At 40.8% G+C, this 19806-nt stretch overlaps 1 protein-coding gene across 1 annotated transcript; it reads right to left on the bottom strand.

Annotated features, from left to right (window-relative positions):
* Nucleotides 1–1746: 1746 nt before the first annotated feature.
* Nucleotides 1747–12480, bottom strand: GPR148 (G protein-coupled receptor 148). The gene is given in 5 exon segments (XM_049097154.1): nt 1747–2276; nt 2279–2407; nt 2410–2782; nt 2784–2824; nt 12324–12480. Coding segments are annotated over 5 exon segments (1230 nt in total).
* Nucleotides 12481–19806: the final 7326 nt, after the last annotated feature.

Raw genomic sequence — 19806 nt, 5'->3', positions numbered from 1 at the left:
TCTCATCACATTAACAATATTATTTCAGTTACATCAGACTTATACTTTTTTTTCTTTTTCTTTTTTTTTAATTTTTTAAAAATTTTTATTTATTTATGATAGTCACAGAGAGAGAGAGGCAGAGACACAGGCAGAGGGAGAAGCAGGCTCCATGCACCGGGAGCCTGATGTGGGATTCGATTCCGGGTCTCCAGGATCGCGCCCTGGGCCAAAGGCAGGCGCCAAACCGCTGCGCCACCCAGGGATCCCCTTTTTTTTCTTTTAGAAATCAGAAGTCAGTTAAATTGTTCTTTTATCTCTTATCTCTGCCTGCTTTAAATATCTTGTCTTTGTATTTGGTTTCCTGCAGTTTCACATCCACTTAAGGTGGATTATTTGTCACTCATCTTATTTTCAATTGGTTAGAATTCTTGAGTCTGAGGTTTGATATCTTTCAATAAACCTGAAAAATTGTCAGCTATTATCCCTTTAAGTGTTTTCCTTTCCACATTTTCTCTATTGTATTCTCTAATTGGACGTCAGTCTTTCTATTCTAAAATCAATATTTCTTAATATCTCTTTTATATTTTTTGCCTTTTTATCACTCTAGACACTTTAGATCATTTATTTAAACCTATCTTCCAGTTTACCAAATCCCTCTTCAGTTATCTCTAATATACTTTTTACCCCATATTAAATATAACCCATCTTTTGCAATTCTGGTTATTTTACATTTTTTATTTCTAGGAGTTTTATTTAATTCTTTTCCTAATTTGAATAGTTATTTTAAAAATGTATTCCTTCTCATTCCTATTTCCATCTCATTTTTCATGTCTTAAAACATTGAACATTTTTGTATTAGCCAAGTGTCTGACAATTTAAGGAGGCGGATGGAGTATACTGATGCTATCTTGTTTCTTCTTATTTTCATTCATGGTGTCGTGTGTGTGTATGTGTGTGTGTGTTTTGTGAATTTTGACTATGTGCAACTCATTTTCTTTGAGATTCTTTTACCACAGAAATTCTTTGAAACCTGAGCTAATGCTCTAATCTTCCAGAAGAGCCACACCAACCACAGAATGAGGTCTATTAACCACAAAAATAGTTTAAAACCTAGTTCTAATCCTGTCTACAGGGTGGCTTCTCCCCAAGAGTAATTGAGGAATTTTCTTCCTTTTCTGCACAGCACCAATATCAAGGAAGAAAAGTCGCCCTGCTATTCTGTTGGTTGTCATTTATCTTTGTTCTGAAACTATAATCTTTTGGGGTTCCAGCTTCATAAATGTCTTCACAACACCCCTCAGTATACATGGGTCCTACATTGTTCTCCTCCTTCCCATATACTGAGGAGCTTCCAAAATGGAGGCTCATGGTTCCAGATTCAGCAGATCTGCTTGCTCACTTTCCAGGTTCAAGCTTTCAGTAACATTTTGGTTTCTGTGTGTTTGTCAGCAACAGTGCTTTGCCAGTGGTGATAGAGGGTATGGTGGAAGCCATTGGAAAAACACAGCTCAGGGCCTCACCCCACTTTGATCAGAGTTCTGCTGAATCACTTTTATTTGCTTCCATTTTCAAGTAGAAAATCTTCACTTCAGTGAGCTTTCTCTACTTAAAAACTTTTGAAATGTAAAAAAAAAAAAAACCTTTTGAAATGTTGAAAACCATCAGTTGAGATAATCTTAGAGGTTCTGTTGTACAAGTATATGGCAATTTCTCTGGAATTGGCAATAATTGGATGTTGAAGCATCTGATGTATAATTTTTAACCTCAGCTTGCCAGACTGTGAAGACTGTAGCTCTGAGAAATAGTGAAGATGTCACTGTGCCTCTTGGATGAGAAGTGGCCCCAGACCATCTCCAGTAGCTTCCAGTAATGAAGTGTGTACAGATATGGAAGTTGGGCACAAGGAGGCATCATGAACACCTCGTTCTTCACTGCCATGAGCCACACATGAGTTCTGGCATCAGTGTGGTGGTACTTGATTAGCATGATGTCCAGGGAAAATACCACAACTGAGCTAACATACAGTATGATTAGCACTGTGTGGATAAGCAGGATACCCCTGGATCAGGAACAGCCTTGTACCCAGATACCTGAAGTCCTGGTCTCTGCATAGATCCTCCAGAAGCAGTAGGTGTTGAGAGGTGTGCATAGAAAGAGAATGCATAAAATTCAGGTGTGGGTGACAGTGACCAGTGGGCCACAACCTGACTCAGTGCCCAGAATTAGCTGCAGGATACATTAGGCCCCTTGCTCCTCTAACCTGGCATTTTGCTGCTTGCTAAGCCAAATGAGACATCTGAGAAGAAGCAGGCCACCAGCCAGATGAGGGCCACCACTTTCTGGGCAGCCTCATAGGACATGAAGGAGAAATAGCACAGAGGATAAGCAACTGCCAGGTAGGTGTGTAGCACAGTGGCCATGAAGGCAAGATGGTGCTGATATAGGCAGTGAAGATGGCATCTGTGAGAATACCACAAGCAATGAGGCCCAGGGACCAGCTGCCCAGGTTGCTAGGGGAAATAAGCATGTGGAAGACAAGATAGGCCAGATCCGAGAGCAGGATGTTAGCCAGTAGTAGATAGTGGGACTCTTGCCACAGTCTCTGCCCCTGCAGGATGGTTACCAGCAGCAGAGGGCTCAAAGTCAGTATAGCTACAGCCAGCATATTTCAGGGGAAGAATAGCCAGTGCAGCAGGGAAACAGCCACCTTGAGGTCTCCAAAGCTCAGAGAGGTGTTGTTGGATAACTGAGGCATGCAGGAAGGCTCACGTATGAGCTGGTCAGAGGCTGGCCAGGCTGTTTGTGTCCAGGGGGAAAGGTGTCAACTGATCCCCTATGCTTCCTGATAGGAATGGCAGGTTTTCTCACAGGTGGTTGGTTCTGTACCCACCCAAGGTATGGATCTCCCCTGCAAGGATCCTGATGGTGCTACTCCTCTACAGAAATGCTATGCTTAAAAAAAAAAAAAAGAAATACTATGCTTGAGCAGGTCATAGGAATAACTATTTAACAAAAATAAAACAACAAAGCAAAATTCTATTCACACACGGCTTCCTACATTCATGCACATCTGCCAGCTATCCTGACTTTATATATATGGGCACACCTAAATGGGACAGTCAATTGCCATGATTCATTGGTCACTGATCTCTCAAGAAGTGTCCCCCATCTGGTTTAGGTGAGCAGGCTTTATGCCTTTGAGATCCTGGCTCTGAGACTTTGGGAAGCTTTGTTCATCTCTCCACATTTATTTCCTAATATGTGAAATGTCAATGCTGCCCATGCAGACCTCATGGGAAAAAAATCCAGAGGTAACATACTTAGTGCAATACATAGCCTTGGGTAAATGCTCAATACATGTTATGTTTTACCTTATCACACTCTCCAGAGGTTAGGGTGCTCTCTGCTCCATAGACTCTCTTGTCCACGCTACAGAAGGAGTGTGCTAGGTGCTTCATGCCCTCTGGGATATAGATAGATAGATAAATAAACCATTAGCCAGACTTTTTAAAAAGAAGAGAGAACAGGCTCAAATTAATAAAACCATGAATGAAAGAGGAGAGATCACAACCAATACCAAGGAAATACAATTTTAAAAATGTATTATGAACAGCTATATCAACAAATTAGGCAATCTGGAAGAAATGGATGCATTTCTGGAAAACCACAACTTACCAAAACTGGAACGGGATGTAATAGAAAACCTGAACAGTCCAATAACCAGGGAGGATATTGAAGCAGTCATCAAAAACCTCCCAAGACACAAAAGTCCAGGGCCAGATGGCTTCCCAGGGGAATTTTATCAAATGTTTAAAGAAACATCAATACCTATTCTACTAAAGCTGTTTGGAAATATAGAAAGAGATGGAGTACTTCCAAATTCGTTCTATGAGGCCAGCATCACCTTAATTCCAAAACCAGACAAAGACCCCACCAAAAAGGAGAATTACAGACCAATATCCCTGATGAACATGGATGCAAAAATTCTCAACAAGATACTAGCCAACAGGATCCAACAATACATCCAACAATACAATACAATACAACAAAGAAAATTATTCACCATGACCGAGTAGGATTTATCCCCGGGACACAAGGCTGGTTCAACACTTGTAAAACAATCAATGTGATTCATCATATCAGCAAGAGAAAAACCAAGAACCATATGATCCTCTCATTAGATGCAGAGAAAGCATTTGACAAAATACAGCACCCATTCCTGATAAAAACTCTTCAGAATGTGAGGATAGAGGGAACATTCCTCAACATCTTAAAAGCCATCTACGAAAAGCCCACAGCAAATATCATTCTCAATGGGGAAGCACTGGGAGCCTTTCCCCTAAGATCAAGAACAAGACACGGATGTCCACTCTCACGACTGCTATTCAACACAGTACTGGAAGTCCCAGCCTCAGCAATGAGACAACAAAAAGACATTAAAGGCATTCAAATTGGCAAAGAAGAAGTCAAACTCTCCCTCTTTGCCAATGACATGATACTCTACATAGAAAACCCAAAAGACTCCACCCCAGGATTGCTAAACTCATACAGCAATTTGGTAGTGCGGCAGGATACAAAATCAATGCCCAGAAGTCAGTGGCATTTCTATACACTAACAATGAGACTGAAGAAAGAGAAATTAAGGAGTCAATCCCATTTACCTAGGAATAAACCTAACCAAAGAGGTAAAGGATCTATACCCTAAAAACGATAGAACACTTCTGAAAGAAATTGAGGAAGACCCAAAGAGATGGAAAAATATTCCATGCTCATGGATTGGCAGAATTAATATTGTGAAAATGTCACTGTTACCCAGGGCAATTTACATGTTTAATGCAATCCCTATCAAAATACCATGGACTTTCTTCAGAGAGTTAGAACAAATTATTTTAAGATTTGTGTGGAATCAGAAAAGACCCCGAATAGCCAGGGGAATTTTAAAAAAGAAAACCATAGCTGGGGGCATCACAATGCCAGATTTCAGGTTGTACTACAAAGCTGTGGTCATCAAGACAGTGTGGTACTGGCACAAAAACAGACACATAGATCAATGGAACAGAATAGAGAATCCAGAAGTGGACCCTTAACTTTATGGTCAACTAATATTCGATAAAGGAGGAAAGACTATCCATTGGAAGAAAGACAGTCTCTTCAATAAATGGTGCTGGGAAAATTGGACATCCACCTGCAGAAGAATGAAACTAGACCACTCTCTTTCACCATACACGAAGATAAACTCAAAATGGATGAAATATCTAAATGTGAGACAGGATTCCATCAAAATCCTAGAGGAGAACACAGGCAATACCCTTTTTGAACTCAGCCACAGTAACTTCTTGCAAGATACATCCACGAAGGCAAAAGAAACAAAAGGAAAAATGAACTACTGGGACTTCATCAAGATAAGAAGCTTTTGCACAGCAAAGGATACAGTCAACAAAACTCAAAGACAACCTACAGAATGGGAGAAGATATTTGCAAATGACGTATCAGTTAAAGGGCTAGTTTCCAAGATCTATAAAGAACTTATTAAACTCAACACCAAAGAGACAAACAATCCAATCATGAAATGGGCAAAAGACATGAACAGAAATCTCATAGAGGAAGACATAGACATGGCCAACATGCACATGAGAAAATGATCTGCATCACTTGCCATCAGGGAAATACAAATCAAAACCACAATGAGATCCCACCTCACTCCAGTGAGAATGGGGAAAATAAACAAGGCAGGAAGCCACAAATGTTGGAGAGGATGCGGAGAAAAGGGAACCCTCTTACACTGTTGGTGGGAATGTGAACTGGTGCAGCCACTCTGGAAAACTGTGTGGAGGTTCCTCAAAGAGTTAAAAATAGACCTGCCCTATGACCCAGCAATTGCACTGTTGAGGATTTACCCCAAATATTCAGATGCAATGAAACGCCGAGACACCTGCACCCCGATGTTTATAGCAGCAATGTCCACAATAGCCAAACTATGGAAGGAGCCTCGGTGTCATCGAAAGATGAATGGATAAAGAAGATGTGGTTTATGTATACAATGGAATATTACTCAGCCATTAGAAATGACAAATACCCACCATTTGCTTCAACGTGGATGGAACTGGAGGGTATTATGCTAAGTGAAATAAGTCAATCGGAGAAGGACAAACATTATATGTTCTCATTCATTTGGGGAATATAAATAATAGTGAAAGGGAATAGAAGGGAAGGGAGAAGAAATGAGTGGGAAATACTGAAAGGGAGACAGAACATAAAGACTCCTAACTCTGGGAAACAAACCAGGGGTGAAAAAAAAAAAAAAAACAAACCAGGGGTGGTGGAAGGGGAGGAGGGTGGGGGGTGGGGGTGAATGGGTGACGGGCACTGAGGGGGGCACTTGACGGGATGAGCACTGGAGCACTGGGTGTTATTCTGTATGTTGGTACATTGAACACCAATAAAAAATAATTTTATTAAAAAATTCTCAACAAGATACTAGCCAATAGGATCTAACAATACATTAACAAGATTATTCACAATGACCAAGTGGGATTCATCCCCAGGATGCAAGGCTGGTTCAACACTCATAAAGCAATCAACATGATAGATCATATCAACAAGAGAAAAAACAAGAACCGTATGATCCTCTCACTAGATGCAGAGAAAGCATTTGAAAAAATACAGCACCCATTCCTGATAAAAACTCTTGAGAGTGTAAGGATAGAGGGAACATTCCTCAGCATCTTAAAAACCATCTACGAAAGCCCACAGCAATATCATTCTCAATGGGTAAACACTTGGAGCCTTTCCCCTAAGATCAGGAACACAACAGGGATATCCACTCTCACCACTGCTATTCAACATAGTATTAGAAGTCCTAGTCTCAGCAATCAGGCAACAAACAGAAATGAAAGGCATTCAAATTGGCAAAGAAGAAGTCAAACTCTCCCTCTTTGCAGATGACATGACACTGCACATAGAAAACCCAAAAGACTCCACACCAAGATTGCTAGAACTCATACAGCAATTCGGTAGTGTGGCAGGATACAAATCAATGCCCAGAAATCAGTGGCATTTCTATACACTAAAAATGAGACCGAAGAAAGAGAAATTAAGGAGTAAATCCCATTTACAATTGCACCCAAAAGCATAAGATACCTAAGAATAAATCTAACCAAAGAGGTAAAGAATCTATACCCTAAAAACTACAGAAGACTTCTGAAAGAAACTGAGGAAGACAGAAAGAGATGGAAAAATATTCCATGCAGGATCCCTGGGTGGTGCAGTGGTTTGGCACCTGCCTTTGGCCCAGGGCGCGATCCTGGAGATCCGGGATCGAATCCCACGTCAGGCTCCCGGTGCATGGAGCCTGCTTCTCCCTCTGACTGTGTCTCTGCCTCTCTCTCTCTCTCTCTCTGACTATCATAAATAAATAAATTAAAAAAAGAAAAAAAGAAAAAAAAAAGAAAAATATTCCATGCTCATGGAATCGAAGAATATTGTGAAAATGTCTATGCTACCCAGGACAATTTACATGTTCAATGCAATCCCTATCAGAATACCATGGACTTTCTTCAGAGAGTTGGAACAAATCATCCGAAGACTTTTTTGGAATCAGAAAAGACCTTGAATAGGCAGGGGCATTTTGAAAAAGAAAACCATAGCTGGGGGCATCACAATGCCAGATTTCAAGTTGTACTACAAAGCTGTGGTCATCAAGACAGTGTGGTCCTGGCACAAAAACAGACACATAGATCAATGGAACAGAATAGAAAATCCAGAAATGAGCTCTCAATTCTATGGTCAACTAATATTTGACAAAGCAGGAAAGACTATCCTCTGGTTAAAGGACAGTCTCTTCAATAATTGATGCTATGAAAATTGGACATCCACATGCAGAAGAATGAAACTAGACCATTCTCTTACACCATACACAAAGATAAACTCAAAATGGATGAAATATCTAAATGTGAGACAAGATTCCATCAAAATCCTAGAGGAGAACACAGGCAACACCTTTTTTGAACTTGGCCACAGTAACTTCTTGCAAGGGAAACAAAAGCAAAAATGAATTATTGAGACTTCATCAAGATAAGAAGCTTTTGCACAGCAAAATAAACAGTCAACAAAACTAAAAGACAACCTACAGAATGGGAGAAGATTTTGCAAACGATATATCAGGTAAAGGGCTAATATCCAAGATGTATAAAGAACTGACTAAACTCAACAGCAAAGAAACAAGCAATCCAATCATGAAATGGGCAAAAGACATGAACAGAAATTTCACCGAGGGAGGCATACACATAGCCAATAAGCATATAAGAAAATGCTCCGCATCACTTGCCATCAGGAAAATACAAATCAAAACCACAATGAGATACCACCTCACACCAGTGAGAATAGTGAAAATTAACAAGACAGGAAACAACAAATGTTGGAGAGGATGTGGAGAAAGGAGAACCCTCTTGCACTGTGTGGAGAAAGGGGAACACTTTTGCACTGTTGGTGGGAATGTGAACTGGTACAGTCATTCTGGAAAACTGTTTGGAAGTTCCTCAAAGAGTTAAAAATTGAGCCACCTTATGACCCAGCAATTTCACTACTGGGGATTTACCCCAAAGATACAGATGCAGTGAACGACTGAGACACGTGCGCCACAATGTTTAAATTTTTTTTTAAATTTTTATTTATTTATGATAGTCACAGAGAGAGAAATAGAGAGAGGCAGAGACACAGGCAGAGGGAGAAGCAGGCTCCATGCACCGGGAGCCCGATGTGGGATTCGATCCCGGGTCTCCAGGATCACGCCCTGGCCAAAGGCAGGCGCCAAACCGCTGCGCCACCCAGGGATCCCCGCACCACAATGTTTAGAGCAGCAATGTACAATAGCCAACTGTGGAAAGAGCCTCGTTGTCCATTGAAAGATGAATCAATAAAGAAGATGTGGTCTATATATACAATGAAATATTGCTCAGCCATTACAAATGACGAATACCTACCATTTGCTTCAACGTGGATGGAACTGGAGGGTATTATGCTAAGTGAAGTAAGTCAGTCGGAGAAGCACAATCATTATATGGTTTCATTCATACGGGGAATGTAAAAAATAGTGAAAGGGATTATAGGGGAATGGAGGGATGATGATTGAGAAAAATTAGAGAGGGTGACACACCATGAGAGACTCCTAACTGGGAAATGAACAAGGGATAGTGGAAGGGGAGGTGGGCGGGGGAATTGGGTGACTGGGTGATGAGCACTGTGTGGGGCACTTGATGGGATGAGCACTGGGTGTTTTACTATATGTTGGCAAATTGAATTAAATAAATAAATAAATAAATAAATAAATAAATAAATAAATAAATAAACATATATAAACAAATAACAAATAAATAAATAAAATTTCAAAAACCCAGATTTTTTAAATAATTAAATAATACATATTAGTGAAAGATAAATTAAAATCCTGATAGCTCTCATAGCCCTTACTACTCTCCCTATCTCCTGTGTTTAGTTGGTGACATGGCTCTCTACCACACTGAGCTCCTTGAGTGCAGGACTGGAGCTTGTGTATACCCATGCACCTTCTCCCTTCAGGTGGTATTGACAGCTCAGCCCTCCTACCTGCTAATTTCTGGGATAATAAATAAATGGATGGTAGCACTGGGATCCTGTGCAGGGTTTCTGGGACAGGCAGACCGTAATGTTTGGCCCTCATTGTCTGTATGCAAACTTGAGTGCCTCATGCTCCTCAGGGCCAACCCACAATTCACCTTCTGCACACACCAAGGTGTCTATCACCCTTTCTCTGCATGGTAGTCAGAGGAACTTTTTTATTCATACCTTCCCTGAGGCCTTAAAGTTTATTTTATTGGATTTTAGCATACCGGGGATATCTTTGAAAAGCCTCTTTAATTCTGCCTATAGTTAAAGGCCCCAAAAGTCCCCATAAAGCCTGGAAAGTCATTCTTGTTCTGTCCCAGCTGAAGAAACCCTATGACTATCCCTCCCTACATGGCAGCTACCCATAACTCTCTCTGCCCAGTCTGTTCCCACTAAGTCCTCTGCCTGGCACGCTCCTCAGCCATTCTCTTCAGTTGTTCCTTTAATCTGGAGGCTGCTCCTTCCCATCTTCTGTAGACTCAGTTCCTCTCCATTACATCACCCCGCTGCTTCCGGTACTACCTAGATCACACTTGGGATTTATTTTGCCTACTTATTTAATTCTAAAAGTTAATATATATGACACCCTGTTCTTTTACAATCATTGTAAACTATTTTAAATATATTGAAAAATACAGAGAAGAATTTACAAATGCTCATGGACCTACTATCCAGAATTAACAAATGTTCATTTTTTGCCATATTTGCTTCCAATAATTTTATATATCATTTTATTTTATTTTATATGCAAATAAATGTATAAAATATTGTATGTTTTATATGTGATACATATCACATATAAATATAACAAAATATTTCACATATAATTTATAGCCCCTTTTGTCACTATCCTCTGGCCTTTCTCTTTCCTTCCTACCCAGAGATTACATCCACTCATAGAATTTGATCTATATTTCTTCTGCCCATGTGTTTGAACTTTCACTGTAAATATATGATTCCCAAAGCATATATGGTATTGATGTTCATGTTTGGTATTGCACTGTGATTTAATTATGCTATTGCATTTTTTACTCAGTATTATACCTTGTAGGCCAGTGTTTTCCCCACACAAGTCTAGTCTATTCTACAAAAATGTCCTACAGCATTTCATTCTCTAAACATACCATCGCTCTTTATCCTTCACCTATTGCTGACATGTATGCTATGTAATGTATTACAAGCAGAGCGGTGATGAAAATGCTAGATCAAGTCTTTGAAGTACATATATGATGTTTCTCTAGAAGTACTTTTGCTTGACCACTAGGAATCACACATTCATCAGAATTTTCCTCCTGTAAGCAACATGCAGGTAGGATGGAGTACCCTTCATTTAGGAAATGGATAGTCCCACTGTGCACAGTCATGTCTAAGGCCTGAGCACCTGTGATGAACTGAAGACATCCAGAGACCTCTGGAAGGGAAAATGCACCCAGGATGCTGGTGGAACAGGCTCTTCCTGGCCCTGCTCTCCTGGGGCTTCAGGTACCCCAGCTGCATATCATCACTCCACAAAGAGGCTGTGTCACACACAAAAGAAAGCAGCCTCTGCCTCAAAGGAGCTTGTGCTGCAGCAGGAGGGTGGGAAAGGGGGGCAGTGCACCCACAGGACGGAACAGAGGAAGATAATGTTTTTAAAACTCCCCACACGCTTGATGGGATGAGCACTGGGTGTTGTTCTATATGTTGGCAAATTGAACACCAATAAAAAATAAATTTATATAAAAAATAAATATATAAGAAAAATACATTAACAATATACAGTGAAATGTTAAAAATTTATTCTATATTTGATGGCATGTGGTATTTTAACAATAAATTTAATAATAAAAATAAATAAATAAATAAAACTCCCCACAACATACTAAGGGGATTTCCAGAGGCAGTGAGCTTCCATTTGGTGGGGGAGAATAGAGGGGGAGCCATTAGGGGGTCAGGTATGGTGCAGATGGTGGGAAGGTTAGAGGGATAAGGGTACACTGAACTAGGGATGGTGGACAGAGTAGCTACCAGAGAACCAGTGTACCTGAAGATGAATGCCATGATTTTAGGTCCTACGTCTGGGGATACAAGCTGGTTAAAGCAATCTCAAACAGTTTAATGCTGCCACCTGGTGGCAAGCCTCAGAGCAACCTATTACTGAAGGAAGGAGAAAGTGGAAAAACCCAACTGGGCATGAAAATGCTAGAGGGGAAAGATGCTGTCCTGTCCCATCATTTGTAGGTGGTCGCTGCAGTGCAGACTGTAGAGAGGCTGTATGGAACAGTGGCTACCATCATGGGTTCTAGAGCCTACTAGTGGGGCCCAGTCCTGGTACTGACCATGCCTGTATGCCACTTTCCCTTCCTACATGTGAGGTAGGAATTAGGACAGTCCATCCCCCCAGGTGACTGTGTGACCTCACAGTGTTGCTCCTCTGCAGATGCTTGTCCAGTGCCCTGCCACTGCTCATAGCGTGCCCTTCACTTCTCCAGACCCACCCAGCGCCTGATGGTGGCAGGCCTGCTCTAAGCCTATCTCTGCATTCCCTTGGAAATAGCATAGAGTTGGGCAAACGAGGAACACGTTAGGGCTCTGACTGACTATAAACAGGACATAGGAGGGCATCAGCAGACCTGGGGTTGAGTCCTGGCCTTCTGTTCCTTGTGTAATGGTTGGTTTTCTTTGGATTCAGTTTCCTCACCTGCAAATTGCCAATGTACGTAGTTGTGGAGATGACATGTGGGAGGCATGGAAGGCATATGTTGCAATGCCAGACATGTCCTTCCCTCCCGCTGAGCACTCCAGAGGCAGCCCAGATGGTGAGCAGCAAATCTCCAGTACGTCATCCTCTCCAAATTCCCCTTCATCCTCCCACATTCCCTGAAAACAGTTTTCCAGTGGCTTCTTATTGGGAGGCTGCCTTTGTCCTCACATCCACTTGCCTGGTGTGCCCTGGCTCCTGCCCAGTTGTCACTCCTACCTTCTGAAATGCCTCCATCCTCCCCACTCCTGTTGCTTCCTTTGAGGCCTGGTCATCATGCTTCCCCACTCTCCTCACTCTGTTCATTTCTTCCAGTTTCCCTTCAAAACTCTCAGTCTTGTCCTCTATGTCTCTGAATATATTAGGGAGAGGTATAGTACTTTTTATTCTTCAGCTTTTGTGTGTGGTAGGGGGTGGAGGGTATATACATAACTTCTCAAGAGAAAGCCAATTTAGAGAGGGAATTATCTCAAAAATATGTGTGGATGTGGATTTGCCTAAGAGAGTGAAAACAATGAAATCCACGTAAAGACCACAAGGTTCCTGAGTTTACGTCACAAGTAGTACTGTGGTCTGGTACTGACAGGAAAAGAAAAAGTACAAAATGAAAGTTTGGGCCCTCAGATCTCAACCAGGGGGAAGCAAGCTGGCAGATCTTGCAATAGGTGCCATTGCACCTATTCAGGTGCAATTTTGTGCAACCATGTGCTACTTCCCCCCAAAAAAGGGCATGGTGTTTGCAATTATTATTTTCTTTGTGATTTTTACAGTGAGTGCCCATTATTTTAAATGAATTTAGAGAAATATTTTAAAGTTCTTTAAAATATAGTCATTGAGATTAGGGCTATAATTTGTGAAAATATCAATTAATGACTACAGAATGCATACAGAAAAATTTAGAACTTCATTCATAAAAATCTCTAAAATACTATAAATGCTGTTTTATAGATTTTGAAGATTTCCTGTTAAGTTTAAGGAAATATTAAAGGGCAAGAAAAAGTATGGAAGAGGGAAAGCAAAACAAAACAGTTCAGAGAGTATAAAAGGAGCAAAATTAAATATAAAAAAAAAAAAGGAAAGATGGCCAAGAGTCCAAAGGGCAGAGCCAAGAGTCACAGAATTTTTTCTAAGGCCTTGAGACCTTGCCCAGTAGAATATATAAACAAGTAACTCCTTTTAACTTTTCATCTCCCCTCTTCTTCCCTTCGAATGGCAATGTCTGAGATTGTCATCCTAGGCCTGTCCCACTATTGTAAGTTGGGAATGTTGGGTTGGTGGTTTCTTTAGTTTTATGGGTCCACAAATGGAGGAAGAATTGTGCTTAAGAACTATGCCTAATGGATTAAAGCTAGAAGCCTCATCATCACTTAATTTAGAGTACTTCAATAATGAGATTCTGGACTTTGGGCTGATGAGATACTGATGTTTTCATTTAGATAAGGTTGGCTTACAAACTGGCCCCAGCATGGATGGCAAGGAGAGACTAGAGAAAGAGGCTGCTGCAGATTGGTAGGTGGCAGATTTAATTTGCAAGGGAATGTAAGCATGAGGCTTGTTTTGGTGGGCCACAGAATGAGTGGATCTCTAAACGGGCAGTTTATTTATTTTATTTATTTTTTATTTATTTTTTATTGGTGTTCAATGTGCAAACATATAGAATAACACCCAGTGCTCATCCCATCAGGTGCCCCCCTCAGTGCCCATCACACAGTCACCCCCACCCCCCACCCACCTCCCTTTCCACCACCCCTTGTTCGTTTCCCAGAGTTAGGAGTCTTTATGTTCTGTCTCCCTTTCTGGTATTTCCCACTCATTTTTTTTCTCCTTTCCCCTTTATTCCCTTTCACTATTATTTATATTCCCCAAATGAATGAGAGCATACAATGTTTGTCCTTCTCCGATTGACTTATTTCACTCAGCATAATACCCTCCAGTTCCATCCACGTAAAGCAAATGGTGGGTATTTGTCGTTTCTATTGGCTGAGGAATATTCCATTGTATACATAAACCACATCTTCTTTATCCATTCATCTTTCGATGGACACCAAGGCTCCTTCCACAGTTTGGCTATTGTGGACATTGCTGCTAGAAACATCGGGGTGCAGGTGTCCTGGCGTTTCATTGCATCTGAATCTTTGCGGTAAATCCCCAATAGTGCAATTGCTGGGTCATAGGGCAGGTCTATTTTTAACTCTTTGAGGAACCTCCACACAGTTTTCCAGAGTGGCTGCACCAGTTCACATTCCCACCAACAGAGCAAGAGGGATCCCCTTTCTCCACATCCTCACCAACATTTGTTGTTTACTGTCTTATTAATTTTCCCCATTCTCACTGGTGTGAGGTGGTATCTCATTGTGGTTTTGATTTGTATTTCCCTGATGGCAAGTGATGCAGAGCATTTTCTCGTGTGCTTGTTGGCCATGTGTATGTCTTCCTCTCTGAAATTTCTGTTCATGTCTTTTGCCTATTTCATGATTGGATTGTTTTTTTCTCTGCAGTTGAGTTTAATAAGTTCTTTATAAATCTTGGATAATGGCCCTTTATCTGATAGGTCATTTGCATATATCATCTCCCATTCTCTAGGTTGTCTTTTAGTTTTGTTGACTGTATCCTTTGCTGTGCAAAAGCTTCTTATCTTGATGAAGTCCCAATAATTCATTTTTTGCTTTTGTTTCTCTTGCCTTCATGGATGTATCTTGCAAGAAGTTACTGTGGCCAACTTCAAAAAGGGTTTTGCCTGTGTTCTCCTCTAGGATTTTGATGGAATCTTGTCTCACATTTAGATCTTTCATCCATTTTGAGTTTATCTTTGTGTATGGTGAAAGAGAGTGGTCTAGTTTCATTCTTCTGCAGGTGGATGTCCAATTTTCCCAGCACCATTTATTGAAGAGACTGTCTTTCTTCCAGTGGATAGTCTTTCCTCCATTATCGAATATTAGTTGCCCATAAAGTTAAGGTTCCACTTCTGGATTCTCTATTCTGTTCCACTGATCTATGTGTCTGTTTTTGTGCCAGCACCACACTGCCTTGATGACCACAGCTTTGTAGTACAACCTGAAATCTGGCATTGCGATTCCTCCAGCTATGGTTTTCTTTTTTAATATTCCCCTGGCTATTTGGGATCTTCTTTGATTACACACAAATCTTAAGATGATTTGTTCAAACTCTATGAAGAAAGTCCATGGTAAAATGATAGGGATTGCATTAAATGTGTAAATTGCCCTGGGTAGCATTGACATTTTCACAATATTAATTCTTCCAACCCATGAGCATGGGATATTTTTCCATTTCTTTGTGTCTTCCGCAATTTCTTTCAGAAGTGTTCTGTAGTTTTTAGGGTATAGATACTTTACCTCTTTGGTTTGGTTTATTCCTAGGCATCTTATACTTTTGGGTGAAATTGTAAATAGGATTGACTCCTTAATTTCTGTTTCTTCAGTCTTCATATTAATGTATAGAAATGCCACTGATTTCTGGGCATTGATTTTGTATCCTACCACACTACCGAATTGTTATATGAGTTCTAGCAATCTTGTGGTGGAGTCTTTTGGGTTTTCTATGTGCAGTGTCATGTCACCTGCAAAGAGGGAGAGTTTGACTTCTTCTTTGCCAATTTGAATGCCTTTCATCTCTGTTTGTTGCCTGATTGCTGAGACTAGGACTTCTAGTACTATGTTGAATAACAGTGGTGAGAGTGGATATCCCTGTTGTGTTCCTGATCTTAGGGGAAAGGCTCCCAGTGTTTTCCCATTGAGAATGATATTTGCTGTGGGCTTTTCATAGATGGCTTTTAAGATACTGAGGAATGTTCCTCTATCCCTACACTCTGAACTTTTGTGTCTTGGGAGGTTTTTGATGACTGCTTCAATTTCCTCCCTGGTTTTTGGCCTGTTCAGGTTTTCTATTTCATCCTCTTGCAGTTTTGGTAATTTGTGGTTTTCCAGAAATGCGTCCATTTCTTCCAGATTGCCTAATTTATTGGCGTAAAGCTGCTCATAATAATTTTTTAAGATCGTTTTTATTTCCTTGGCATTGGTGGTGATCTCTCCTTTCTCATTCATGATTTTATTAATTTGAGTCTTCTCTCTCTTCTTTTTAATAAGGCTGGCTAATGGTTTATCTATCTTATTAGTTCTTTCAAAGAATCAACTCCTGGTTTTGTTGACCTGTTCCACAGTTCTTCTGGTCTAGATTTCGTTGAGTTCTGCTTGAATCTTTATTAACTCTCTTCTTCTTCTTGGTGTAGGATCTGTTTGCTGGTTTTTCTCCAGCTCCTTTAGGTGCAAGGTTAGCTTTTGTATTCTATAATTCTTTCCAGTTTTTGGATGGACGCTTGTATTGCAATGTGTTTCCCCCTCAGGACTGCTTTTGCTGTTTCCCAAAGATTTTGAAGGGTTGTATCTTCATTCTCATTAGTTTCCATGAATCTTTTTAATTCTTCCTTAATTTCCTGGTTGATCCTTTCATCTTTTAGCAGGATGGTCCTTAACCTCCACGTGTCTGAAATCCTTCCAACTTCTTCTTGTGATTTAATTCTAGTTTCAAAGCATTATGGTCTGAAAATATACAGGGGATGATCCCAATCTTTTGGTATCAGTTGAGACCTGATTTGTGACCCAGTATGTGATCTATTCTGGAGGAAGTTCCTTGTGCACTTGAGAAGACTGTGTATTCAGTTGTGTTTGGATATAAAGTTCTGTAAATATCTGTGAAATCCATCTGGTCCAGTGTATCATTTAAAGCTCTTGTTTCTTTGTAGATCTTGTCCTTAGAAGATCTGTCAATTGTAGAAGTGCTACATTCAAGTCCCCAAGTATAAGTGTATTATTATCTAAGTATGTCTTAACTTTGTTTATTAATTGATTGATATCCTTGGCAGCTCCCACATTCAGGGCATAAATATTCATCATTGTTAGGTCCTATGTTGGATAGATCCTTTAAGTATGATATAGTGTCCCTCTTCATCTCTTACTACAGTCTTTGGGATAAACTTTAATTTATCGGATATAAGGATGGCTACCCCTGCTTTCTTTTGAAGACCATTTGAATGGTAAATGGTTCTCCAACCTTTTCTTTTACAGGCTGTAGGTGTCCTATGTCCTAAATGAGTCTCTTATAGACAGCAAATAGATGGGTCTTCCTTTTTTATCCAGTCTGAAACCCTGCATCTTTTGATGAGGTCATTAAGCCCATTCATGTTCAGAGTTACTATTGAAATTTTGAATTTAGTGTCATCATGATACCTATTCAGTCCCTGTTTTTGTGGATTGTTCCCTTTAGACTTCCTCTTTCTATTACAGAATTCCCCTTAGTATTTCTTGCAGAGCTGGCTTGGTGGTCACATATTCTTTCAGTTTCTGCCTATCTTGGAAGCTCTTTCTCTCTCCTTCTATTCTGAATGAAAGCCTTGCTGGATAAAGTATTCTTAGCTGCATGTTCTTCTCATTTAGGACCCTGAATATATCCTGCCAGCTCTTTCTGGCCTGCCAGGTCTCTGTGAAGACGTCTGCTGTTAATCTAATAGTTCTCCCCATATAAGTTAGGGATCTCTTATCTCTTGCTGGTTGAAGGATCATCTCTTTATCTTTGGAATTTGCAAGTTTCACTATTAAATGTCTAAGTGTTGAGCAGTTTTTATTGATTTACGGAGGGATCTCTCTATCTCCTGGATCTGAATGCCTGTTTCCCTTTCCAGATTAAGGAAAGTTCTCAGCTATGTTTTGTTCAAATACATTTTCTGGACCTCTGTCTCTTTCGGCGCCCTCGGGAACCCCAATTAAACGTAGATATTTCCGTCTGAGGCTGTCATTTATTTCCCTTAACCTATCCTCATGATCTTTGTTTTTCTCTTTTTTCCTCAGTTTCCCTTCTTGCCATCTACTTGTCATCTATGTCACTCACTCATTCTTCTACCTCATTAGCCCTTGTCATTAGGACTCTAGTTTGGATTGTATCTCATTTAATTGATTTTTAATTTCTGCCTGATTAGATTCTGCAGTCATCAAGTCTCTTGGATCCTTTATGCTTTCTTCTAGAGCCACCAGTAGCTTTATAACTGTGCTTCTGAATTGGCTTTCTGACTTTGAAGTGTAATCCAAATTTTGTACCTCTGTGGGAGAGAGGACTGTTTCTGATTCTTTCTTTTGAGGTGAGTTTTTCCTTCTAGTCATTTTGCTCAGTGTAGAGTGGCCCAAAACAAGTTGTACTTGATACAAGCGCAAACTATTCTCACTCTAGCATTCCAGCTGTTCTCTCTTTAAATCTCAGACCAAATTCGTAGGTTTTCAGGATGATTTCAAAGTTATCTAGGTAATTTGGTGGGGACACGTGACTTGAGGACCCTATTCTTCCTCCATCTTCCCCCCTCCTACCCTTGAGATTTTGACTGAAGAGGTCTGCAGTGGAACTCTGTGTCTGAACTTTTCAAATCCTTCAGGTGATTCTGATGAGAACAACTCACGGCATCACCTTGACATGAGGTTTCCTAATATCCACTCCGTGAAGGACAAGGGCACTGTCTTCACACTGCCTAAACCATGTGTGTCCCCTTCTATCTTGGTCCCCCTACTCCTACTGTTTCTTTCCTCAGGGAGATTCTGGGGGCCCCTTGGTCTGCAAGCTGAGCAGTAGTACTTGGTTTCTGATGGGGCTATCTAGCTGGAGCCTGGCCTGACACTACCCTATAAGCTTCAGCATCTTCACCAGGGTCACCTACTTCTTCATGTGGATCAATGAGAAGTGGAGTGCCTCACCCAATCCTGATCCTTCTTTTGCTCTCCTCAGGACACACCTCCTATTTTGAATGACTTTTCTTCTCTTGGCTCAGTGTATAAGCCCAGAACTGTATAAGCTTTGTGTCTTCACAGACCTTCCTTCTGCTGCTGATTTCCCTAAGGACTCTGTGACAGACCCCATGGTCTCCCCTCTACAAACTTTTCTGCATTAGTGCTAACTGGCTTACTTTCTTCTTAAATGTGTCAATCTCTGAGCTCTCCCATCCATCTGAGGCCTACTCCAGGCCTGACAAATAAAAATAATTAAAGAAGCTTCCCACTTCCTGTTTCTGACCTGTCAGAGATGCTTTCCACTCCCACCCCCACTGTTCTTCAAGCTCCTCAGCACAAGAAGCTCTCTTTCCTCCCTGGACTGGGGGTGGGGAAGGACAGGGACACTCAGGGGATTCTTGGCCATCCAGAGCTGAGTCACTAGCTTGGGGAGTCTTCCAGGAGAGCTATCATGGCTTAAGGGCCAAAGTCTCACCCCTTGGAGAAAGTGACATGCCCTAGGTACCACAGACCACTAACGGCCAGTGCAATGGGGACAGGTCCTCATACAGGTGGATGATTTGCCATGAGTTGGGCATGAATAAGAATATACCAAGTCCACAGGTCACAGAGCCTCTGTTTGAAAGGCTGTATTTGAAATAGACTATGATGGGCCTT

The sequence above is a fragment of the Canis lupus genome, chromosome 19, assembly GCF_003254725.2.
Source record: "Canis lupus dingo isolate Sandy chromosome 19, ASM325472v2, whole genome shotgun sequence".
Lineage (NCBI taxonomy): Eukaryota > Metazoa > Chordata > Mammalia > Carnivora > Canidae > Canis > Canis lupus.
This window is presented reverse-complemented; position numbering and strand designations above follow the sequence as displayed.